The 11,098-nt window shown below is 42.1% G+C and overlaps 1 protein-coding gene across 1 annotated transcript in view; it reads left to right on the forward strand.

Annotated features, from left to right (window-relative positions):
• The window catches only part of LOC106526743 (neurocan core protein), a gene marked incomplete at its 5' end in the record, with an annotated part of 45,229 nt that overhangs the window by 11,722 nt on the left and 22,409 nt on the right, over positions 1-11,098 (forward strand). Inside the window, 6 exon segments of the mRNA XM_014021421.1 lie at positions 721-1,005; positions 1,391-1,528; positions 1,655-1,738; positions 2,790-2,938; positions 3,021-3,180; positions 8,526-9,950. Of these exon segments, the coding sequence (XP_013876875.1) occupies positions 721-1,005; positions 1,391-1,528; positions 1,655-1,738; positions 2,790-2,938; positions 3,021-3,180; positions 8,526-9,950 (2,241 nt within the window).

Here is an 11,098-nt window from a genome sequence, read left to right on the forward strand (position 1 = left end):
CTTACAATCAGTTTTTTTTGTTGATACTGCTCAAAAAAGTGCTTCAAAATTGTTTTTAATGATTATATTTAACAGTTCATTCAAAAGAAATACGGATAAGGCATTTGTTTGTTATATTTTGAAGAAATTCAATTTTTGTTAGTGTTTTAATCAAAACACTATGTTTGCCTATTTCTCCATATCCGACTTTTAGACTTAATACTTGTTCCGATGTGATGGGTCACATAATGTATGTGATTATAAACACTCATTAACATAATGCTCATTCTTGCTCGAGTGAATAAAAATATTGGTAAAAAATAATAAGGTGTGAAAGGTTAGAAAGTCACAACACTGTTGTTATACCTTATACATATACTGGATATACATATATCCAGTGAGAAACTGGTACGTACCTGATACATGCTTGATAATAGGTACCTGGTGGGCTTTCAATAAGTACTGGGATGTACATGTATCTACTAATATATCTACACAGTATTTTTCACAATGCGTTCATCTCTTTTAAAAAAGCTATGAAGCTGGATGAACACACTGAGTTCTTTTATACTTTTTCTRTAATAAAATTAATAAAAGGACTGACCTTAAGGCTGAGTGCTACAGACATGGCACTGAGTATAAACAAGCTGTTTGCTGTGTGTGTATTTATTGAATCACTGTCCAAAACTGAGCTTTTATCTTCTGCGTGTGGCTGATTCTCTGMTTTTTTTCTGTCCATAGGGGAGGTTTTTCACTCCTCAGTCCCAGGCAGACTGTCGCTGTCTTCGGCCTCGGACCGCTGTGTGTCCCTCGGGGGCCAGCTGGCCACCGTGGGACAGCTTTATCTGGCGTGGAGGGCGGGCCTGGACAGCTGCGCCCCGGGATGGCTGTCGGACGGCAGCATCCGCTACCCAGTGGCTTGGCCTCGTCCCGAATGTGGAGGCAGCCAGCCGGGAGTCCGCACCGTCACGCCCAACACCACTGCTGACAACACCACAGCTTTATATGACGCATACTGCTACAGAGGTATCCACTATGATTGTGTTTGTTGCAATATTGTTTCATGTCAACAGAAAAAAAGAGAGATGTGACAAAATAAATAGATTGACACATGGGTAAATCTTCCATCTCCATTCAAACTGAAGCTTTGTTGGGTGTTGATGCAGTAAAAATGACAATAAAAGACATTGCTGCTGTTGTAGCTATGGCAACGCTTATTTCTAATCGTGTATCCAAGAACCTGCTGGATTGACAGACGCCTCGTGAGAGAGGCAGGGAGAGAACAAAGACGAGGAACGATAAATATGATTTTCCCTCGTCAGTTCAACAATCTGTCGTGTGCAAACAATTTAAACACAAATCAAGCTTTTAGACGTTTCGCTGGCAAACCTCTCTTTAATTTGTTTCTTAGGTAAAGTGACGGAAACAGGCTCTGAGATTTACACCTCCCAGTGGAAGCCCTGGAGCTATCTCACAGGCTCGAGTGATGCTGAGTCAGCAACGACCAACAGCTCCAATCTGACTGCACAGCAAACCACCACGCTGACAGGTTTTCTCATCTACTACCCGCTCAGTTATGGTGTCTTAACCAGTGGAAAACACACCAGTCCTGGTAGAAATGAATTAGTATTGATTGCAGGTTTGATTTTTATTTTTAAATTGTAATTTCCTGCAGCGTCCTCAGACGGCAGCGACGTGTCACCTTCCAACTGGACGGGAATGGTTGACCTCGGAGAAGAGGCTCCGCCTGACGGCCTCTGTAAGTCTTACGCTGAAGCTTAAGGAATCCCCGATTAGTTGTAACGTTAGACTTTGTTTGATAAACATTTATTTTAACTGTAAAATAAAGACCGTAAAAATACTGTAGGCTGTTTAGTTTTGTAAATTTTTAAAATATATTTTAACACGGACAGAGCCATTTTATTTACACGCAAAGCATTCTGGGTAAATGATGACGTGGATAGGTCCTCGGTGTGAGCGAGCTATATCCACCCTGAAGGTTAATCTTGGACAATATCTGACGACTGGCTCAAATGAAACCAGAGAGCGTTGACAGAGAGGAGAAGGTAGAAATGACTCAGCCTGTAACTAAAAATTTGGATGGAGGACAACAGAGCTGCTTCATGGAAGAAGAACCTCAGCTTAGCCTGTTAGCCTTTGTGCTAGCACCAACGTTATACTGCCTTATATGTATTAGCTCGGCGCTAGCGCAACAAACGAGCTAAACTGAGGTCCTCCATCCATATTTTCAGTTGCAGGCTGAGTCATTTTTGCGTTCCCCTCTCTGTCATGTGGATGGAGGACCTCAGTGACGAGAGGAGAATGTGTAGCGCTGAGCTAATACATATATATGGTGATAGCGTCGGGGCTAACGCTAAAGCTAACAGGCTAAACTGAGGTTCTTCCATGAAACAGCTCTGTTGTCCTCCATCCATATTTTCAGTTACAGGCTGAGTCATTTCTACCTTCTCCTCTCTGTCAACGCTCTCTGGTTTCATTTGAGCCAGTCGTCAGATATTGTCCAAGATTAACCTTCAGGGTGGATATAGCTCGCTAGCAGCCTCACACCAAGGACCTATCCACGTCGTCATTTACCCAGAATGCTTTGCGTGTAAATAAAATGGCCCCGTCTGTGTAATATCTTTTAAACTTTTAGTTTAAAAAATGTAAAAACAGTATTTTTACAGTCTTTATTTTACAGTTAAAATACACGTTTATCAAATAAAGTCTGATGTTACAACTAATCATGGATCCCTTTAAAGAGTCTTCCAAACTGGATGAACAGTTACTGATGTTCTAATCATCTGAAGCCACAGACCCCTGGTCCTCAGAGTCCTTCATTACCCTCCAGCTGATCCCAGGACAGAGCTCCTTTGACTGGGGGGAACTGCAGGAGCCTGGGCCTGACTCAGAGGAGTTTCTCCGACCTCCAGTTCACCCAACTCCTGCTGACAAAAAGGTTGGTGTAAAACCTGAACCATGACATTCTATGTTATATCTAAAGCAGTTTATGGGTGCCAACTGTTTGCTTTCTACATTAGGTGATCTCAAAGATTGTTAAGTCCATCTGGAAGCCGTGGAACTACCTGGTGGGGACTGGAGATGAGGAGGAAACCAAAGAATCAAGTGAACATGAGGAGGGAAAGGAGACGGCAACAAAAGAGGCCGAAGAGTCAAATCCCTCCAGCCCTGCTTCACCAAGTAAATATGTTTGTTCTCTTTTAGATCAAAAGGTGGCTCAGCTCTTTTATGAACAAATTTCACAGACTCTATGAAGGTTTATTTTTTGTTACGACTGTCAGATATAGTGCAGAGTGAAAAAAAAGAAAGACTTGACGTCTGTCTTATTTTGTCTCATTGCCTCTCTCCACCATCCTCCCGGCTCCGTCCTGAAAATGGATCTTGTTCTAAAGGATGTCTCAGGTCATAAAAGCACCTGAGGGAGAGAGAGGTGAAAGGTTAGAGAAGGAGCTATAAAAAAATGAAGCACAAAGTTTTTTTTTTTTCAGAACAGGACCCATAATATCTTTAAAAAAATTGAGGCTTGAGTTTCTAACACGTCCCTAAAGGTATATTTTAGCCATGGTAAAGCTGTACAGTGTGACTTTGTGGACGGGAAGCTTAATAAGAAGCGAATGATTATTTTAGCGCATTCAAAGCAGCGTCCATAAATCCTCTGAAAGCTGTAAAATTAATGGAGTGAAAACCTGCTGCAAGCTCGGATTCCGGAGACGAGCTGAAGTCACGCTGACCTTTCTGTGATGCTCAGCCTGCCGCTCCTGTTGAGACACTAATGAGCTGTGATTGATAGCAGGTGGAACAGCTGATACATCTGGCTGTAAGCTCTCGTCAGAGCTCCTTGAAGTGAGACACAGTTGGCATCTTTATCCTTAACCCCACTGATGAAGAGGGACAGTTAATGCCTCCAGTATTCCTCAGCACCATGTGCAAAGAACAATATTTGATTGATGCTTAATCGAGTTTTAATCAGAAAATAGGAGCTTCAAATTCAAATTTAGATTTGAAGAACAGGCATCCCTTGAAGGAATGGATATCGCCCACTGCCTGTTAYGCTATGACTCTCAACTACTACTACACCAAATCATAGCTTAATGTGTCAGACTAAGTTATAATCAATGAGATATATTGACTAGAGGCTCTATCGTGTTCTGTTTCATGGTCATAGAGAGCAGCCATATTGTTCAGGGCRAGAACACCTCAAGAGCCAAGCTGTCAAAGCTGAATGTGGTAACCATGACATGTTCAATTAATGTCAGCACATCAGCCAAACTCAGTTTGCTATTTATTTTTGATTTGCTAGGAATGCTTGTCAGTACATACTGACTGTCTCAATTCAATGGCTGCGTCCTTCGAAGTTCGCATTTGTCGGCCTCTTGCATCACTGCGCCTCACCGGAGGCTGTCCCAAATCGTGGGCTCCTTCACATGCAGCCCACATGAAAGTCCTGAAAATAAAGGCTGCATCTGAGTATCCTTCCTGGCCGAGGATATTCCAGGATTCATTGCGCCATTGGCAAACTAAACAGAACAAAGTAATATGGCTTCTTTTTTTTAAGTTGTCGTTTGGATATTCACCACGGACCAAAGGTTTTTAGTTTTAAAAGTATGTTTAGCTGAGTAGCTGGTAAAATTTATGCTGCAATGAGATGTTAAAAAAGATACAACTACAAGTATTTATACTGGAGCCAAATCCAAATTATTAATGTTTTTTTAAAATTTACATGTAATGTTTTTTGTGAAGTTATTCCTCCAGTGAAAAGTGTGGCTACATGTCCCAGTGCATTTTAAGTATAAAGGGACATAACACCATGTTAACAAGGCACATAACACCATGTTAACGGTGTAGTTTGTGGTTGCATAACTGTAGAAAAATATGCGTTGTTCAAAATGGTACGTCTGAATAAAGAGGAATCTGCTGGATTTCTTCTTTAAACTTTATTTTCAATCTTCTGATTCCAATCAGGTTCACAGTACAGCACACAGGCCTCAGTAAGACCTTGGACTGAAACAGAACAGAAAAACAGGAGCACTGCAGAGACTCTGCCAAACACTAACAACTTCTTTCTACTATAATAATGAACTGAGCTTATAATGTTCATGTCATCCTGGTTACATCCCTGGAGGTGTTCCCTTTATGTCAGATGTCAGATCGTAACTCATTTTGTTTAGACTAAAGAAAGAACACACGATAACACACAACAACTCTTTGTCTGCTTTAACCTTACAGACTGAAACGATCAGAAAGTATAAAATACAAAACTGCATCTAACATTCAATTAATCAGTTACAAAATTTCCTTCATAACCATATTTCATTCGAAGACTAGACCGTTTTATGCAGCCTTCCCAGACTGTAAATGGTGCTGCCTATACATGGACTGTGGTCTAGGCTGCCCCTGAATTGGGACACAGCTTTTATCATATCAGGCACAAACATGTTGCCAAAGTGCACGCGTCTGCAATGTGTGCTTACCAATGAAAAACTAATATTTATATGCAATTCTACAAATATAACCACGACAACCCGCCCCTTCCAATATGGCGTCTCGCTTGTACCATTGCGGTGACACCTCTAGTCAATATAATTCATTGGTTATAGCTACTAATGTGTTTCCTTTGATTGGGTTGACATCAGAAGTTAATTTGTTGTCGATGCCAAACCGGTGCAGTGAATACTTGAAAGTTTTAATAAAATTTGCTCAAACACAGATAAGCACCAGCAAAAGCATCATCACCCTCTTATCTTTAGCGTTACTGAAGATCTTTTCTGAGAATAAGTCACACTAAAAAGAAACGTTCAAACCAAATCACTTGTTTTTGATCTCAATAATTCTCAGATTCATTTCATCAGCATCTGTTCTTCTGGTTGCAGCCGAAGGCCCTTTACTGAAAATAAAACCCTGTGGAGGATTTTATCATTTTTATTTCAGAAAAATGTTTTGCGTGTTTTCACAGCGTCTGGAAGCACAGCCTGTGTATCTAACTCCTTGCAACAGGCGGGGGGAATTTGTGCCAAGAAAATCGAGTTTCCTTCAAACACAAATCCATGAATTACAAAACAGTGAAATCTGTCTCATCCGTCCTCTTTTCCTTTTTCCCATGTTTCAGGGGGTCCGGCGGGTTTGTAGAGCTTTACACGTTGGCAGGGAGTGGAAGTGGTTTTCAAACAGCAGGCTGAGTGTTTGTTGAGACTGTGTTACAGAGATGCTGATTTAATTCTGGGGCAATTTATGTGACTGTGGTGCTTTTTGAGCTTTGGCACCGAGATGTTTGTGTCTGTCTTCACTGAGAAATTTTTAATCGTGTGTTTATCATAAGGTGTTTCTTTCTCTACCTTTTAATGTACCCTGTCATCTTCAGTTTTGACAATTCATTTTACTCATGCATGAAAATTGCAGGTTTCAAGCTGATGCTTTTTCTCTTGGCAATAACACTTGTTGTTTAATGTTGCAATCAGGTCACATAAAAGAGATCGTAAAATGCCTGCAAATTACAAGCATTTGCATCACAGAGAAGAGAAGATTGGACATTTTCTGAAGCTAAAATACAAAACAGTCTTCATATAATTTGATGTGAAATGTTTTCGGTTTGTAAAACTCACTTTCTGAGGCATCTTGCCTTTAAGAGATGGTTCTGACTTCCTGAAGTAGTTTTCTGTGGCGTTGTTTTTAGTAATAAATATCTTACCTGCTGCAGAAATTCTTCACACACCTTCTGTTTAGCCTTTTCTACCTCCCTCTATGTTGCATCTCCTTATGTTCCCATCTACGTCCTTCATTCCTCTCACTGTCCCAGTCCTTCTTGGCTAACCTCTTCCTCTGCATGAATTGCTGCACTTCACAGTTCCATCACCAGGTTTCTTTATCACCTTTTCTCTCTCTCCAGATCACACCAAATACCTTCCTATCTGTCTCCTAATCACTGTTAGTAACCCAGGAAGCTCTTTCTTACCACCCAGAACCCCCTTAGCAGTCGCCCCTGAAATTCCTCAAAAGCTTTTTGACATGTTTTTATTTTTTATTTGGGTGTCAAGCTAAAGGGAAGAACTGGAGGAAGTCGTCTGACACCAAGGTTTAAAATTGAGTTTAATTTAAATTTTAAAAAAGCCCCAGGTGGTGTCTGGAACAGTTTAAAGGCAGACGTTCCTCAAGCCCACCATTAGGTCTTCCTCTCTGACTTTCCTCTTTTCCTCTTCTTCACTATGACAGTCATCCCACACACGACCGTCCAATGCTGTTTGGCCATGCTCTCTGCTGCCACAACCTTCCTGTTCCCGATCTCCCTCAGGTTACCTCGACACAGAATGTAGTCTACCTGCATATTCCTGTCTACTCCTGTAGGTCACTGTCCATTTCTCTTCTTCACCATGGTAAAACAGCATGAGCCTTGCAGCCCGTCCTTGGTCTCTTGCACACATGATACACCTTTTCTTTCCTGCATCATGTCAGCCAGCTCTCTGCCTTTGCCGTTGTCCGTACGTTTAGAGTTGCTATTCTCAGTCCTACACTCTTGACTTTCCTCCTCTCACTCTGTCTCTGGACATGTTTCCCTCCTCATAGTCTTAAACAGACAGTAGCACAGTTTCCATCAACACCCGATTTGTCAGCAGCACCAGTGGTGGTCATTGTTAACCTGGGCTTCAGTTGATCCATTATGGTGTTGTTTGGTCGGACTCACGTTTGTTTTGGCAATGATGTTTAGCATCTGATGGCCTTCCTGATAACCCTTACCATTTGTCCAAGCTTGGGATCAGCATAAAAGATACACAAGCTTGGTTTCACTAGTGGCTGGTTTACAGACTTGATCTTGCTAAATGGTGATCCAGCTTCAGTAAAGTCTATTCTATTCTATTCTATTCTATTCTATTCTATTCTATTCTATTCTATTCTATTCTATTCTATTCTATAGTATAAATAGTTTTTTTGGTAGTTTTATAGATAATTTATATTTAATACAGTATTTAACAACTGATGAACAATTTGTTTATTAGGCATTATTAAAGATTTTATAACTGGATTAATTTTAGGAATGGCTGCTCCTCAATTCCTCAGAGAAAATGTTTGCCTAAACTTCACATTCAGAATGATCTGAGCAATATCAACTGCTGGTAAGATACTGACCACCTGTATCATCTTCAGAACATCATTAAAAAAAATCCAAACCGTTCCCCTCAACAATCTTTTCAAATATGACAGTTTGCTTTTATTGTTCATCCTCCGTTTGAAGCATTCTGAGGTCACATTGACCACAGTGACCTAAAGGCTTATGGAGTGAAAGAAAATGTTGGGCAGTAGCAAAACCTTGTCACAGAATGTTTGCCTTCACAGGATGCACAGAGCTCTGCTGGTTTTGATAAATGCACAAAGAGGAGCAGGTGATGGAAATCTTGGACAGATTATAAGTGTTTGTTTTGTTGCTTTTGGCAAAGCGGAGTGCATCTATCAGATAATTTTCTCTCTGTTTTGAAGTCACGGCTTTGATTTTTTGCACTCATTGCCACGACTGCTTGTTTCTGTGCTCCGCAAAGGTCTGTTTTCCTGGGGGAGCTCGTGGTTCGTCAGCCAGCCCGTGGAGAAAACTACAGCAATGAGTGAAGATTCACCCACTCATCTGGCATCGGCTCTAGCTTCGTCCTCGGGCTCTCCGACAACAGAGAGCGCCAAGATCTCAGCGAGCGCCAAGATCTCTGAGAACTCCAAGGCTCATACATCCACTCCCCCCAGCCCTTCACCTGATATCACCTCCTCTGGTAAGGAAGCTTGGATTGCAGTGGAAGTGGAGACCACAACAACACAGGCTCCTGGCAAGAGAGAGGAAACAGTGACCTCCAAAGCCAGCGGCAGAGGAGGAAGAGGAAGGGGGAGGAAGAACAAAGGGGAGGACAGGAGTCGAGGAGATGAGAGGGGGAAAGGAGAGGAAGAAGGAAGTGGAGAAATCACCGGCGCAGAGGCAAAAGGAGAGATTCAAGTGTCGCGTCGGCCTGTCGGGACAAGAGAGAGGTCCAGAGAAAGAAACCGAGAGAGGGGTCACAGGAAAGGACACTCCTCCAAGACCACCACCACCACCACTTTCATCCCCAGCAGTCCTCTGGAAACCACAGCCGTGACCACAACTGAGACAGAAAGTGACTTTTCTACAGCCCAACCCCAGTCCATTGTGTCTGGATCAGAAACCCCAACCCTGTCCATTTCACCAGAACCAGAACAAACTCTGTCGCCTTCTCCATCACCATTACCCCTGACCTCACCATCCACCTCCCTGTCCACCTCAATGTCTACCTCCCCGACCACCTCCCCATCAACCTCCCCGACCACCTCCCCATCAACTTCACCATCCACCTCAACRTCCACCTCACCATCAACTTCACCATCTAGCTCCCCGTCCACCTCCCCATCAACTTCACCATCCACCTCAACGTCCACCTCCCCATCAACTTCACCATCCACCTCAATGTCCACCTCCCCATCCACCTCACCATCTAGCTCCCCATCCACCTCACCGTCCACATCTCCTTTAGAATCCACACAGTCAGAATCCTTTCCTAAATCTCACTCTCTCCATCCATCACCATCCGATCCTTCTCCTTCCTCCTCACCTCCAAACACTTCCTCAGCCCCATCCTATTCCCCGACCCCATCCCCCCCCCCTTCCCTGCCCCCGTCCCCTCCCCAGCCCTCACCTCATGCTCAGACGGTCCAGTCAGCAACGTCTCCTCACGCAGAGCTCAATGACAGCTCCACAGCTCCTCTCACCACACTTCCAATGGTCCCAGAGGAAGGGCTGTCCCTAAACACCTCCCTTGACGATCCCCTGTCTCTGCCGGCACCCCAAGATGACGAGGAGGCCGCCTGGTCCCACGTCATGGGTTCGGGGGCCCTCTTGCCGGGCAACATGGAGGAGGAGAGCAGAGGAGGAGGAGCCAACATCAGCACTACAACTCAGAGTCCAACAGGTGAGCTTCTTCTTTTTAAATGACTTTTCTTTTAGTTGTTGTTGTGTCTGGGATTCAATTCCTGTGGGAGTTTTATGTTTTAGCAGAAAATACTTTGTGTTTCTGTAAATTATGTCATGTTTTTTTAACAAATGGCTTGAGGCTCATCTCAGTTCATTTTTCTCTCATGTTTTCTSTTTTATTTCTTTATTTTTTCTTGTTAAATAAGGTGGATGGAGCTTTCTTGTTAAATTGCTCCCTGGATTGCCATAGGCACTTTTCTGATTGTTGTTGTCTTACAATATCTGCACATTAAGTGGTCTGAAAGCTGATAGTAGTTMTTAAAGCTGAAGTAGGAATAAAACCAAAAGGTAAAAAAAGCATTATGAATTTAGTTCTACTCTATTTTAATGCTTTACTTTGCGTTTTTTAAACAACTGTGAGGCTTTTTTATAATGTGGGTGAATAAACGTGTGACTCACAATGAGACTGAGTCTAAAGATAGATCATTTCTAAAGGCCCTGTCACACTGTAACATTTTAGAAAACTCATGCTGACGTATACACATTTTGTCCCCCACAAATGCTGACKATCGCTCTAAACTGATATCATGTGATTGTTGCAATATGTTCCAACACGCTATGATAAGTTCATTATAAGTTACACTAAAGCTGCACAGGAGCTCTGCATAAGTCATGTTGTGGATAAGTTATTCCTTTTGTTAAACACAGAGGTGGGTGAGAGTTACACTTATTCAGTTACATTTTGAGAAACATTTTGGAGAAAAAGAAGTACTTTTGGGAGTAGTTTTACTACATATATTTTACTTTGCTTCAGTAATATGATTAGGTACTATCACTACTCCTGCTTGAGTAGACTTTCTGAATACTCACCCACTGTAACAAACGTTTTAACCAGAAATGCACCAGAGACACACCTACAGTTTATGTTTGTACACAAGCTTTATTGTTCTGAGGCTGTTTTCCATCTGCTGAGACATTTGGAGGTCAAGTGAATTTATGGCAAACAGTAGAGAGAGTCACTGGAAGTACTTTACCCACTTTCAYAAGTTTCATAATCAGGAAAAAAATGACTTTTGTAAGTGTTTCTTTTGCTGGAATTTGTTGTTTATTTACAATTTACGTTATTTATTTGCATTAATTTTATAT

The sequence above is a fragment of the Austrofundulus limnaeus genome, unplaced genomic scaffold (assembly GCF_001266775.1).
Source record: "Austrofundulus limnaeus strain Quisiro unplaced genomic scaffold, Austrofundulus_limnaeus-1.0 Scaffold3, whole genome shotgun sequence".
Taxonomy (NCBI): Eukaryota; Metazoa; Chordata; class Actinopteri; order Cyprinodontiformes; family Rivulidae; genus Austrofundulus; species Austrofundulus limnaeus.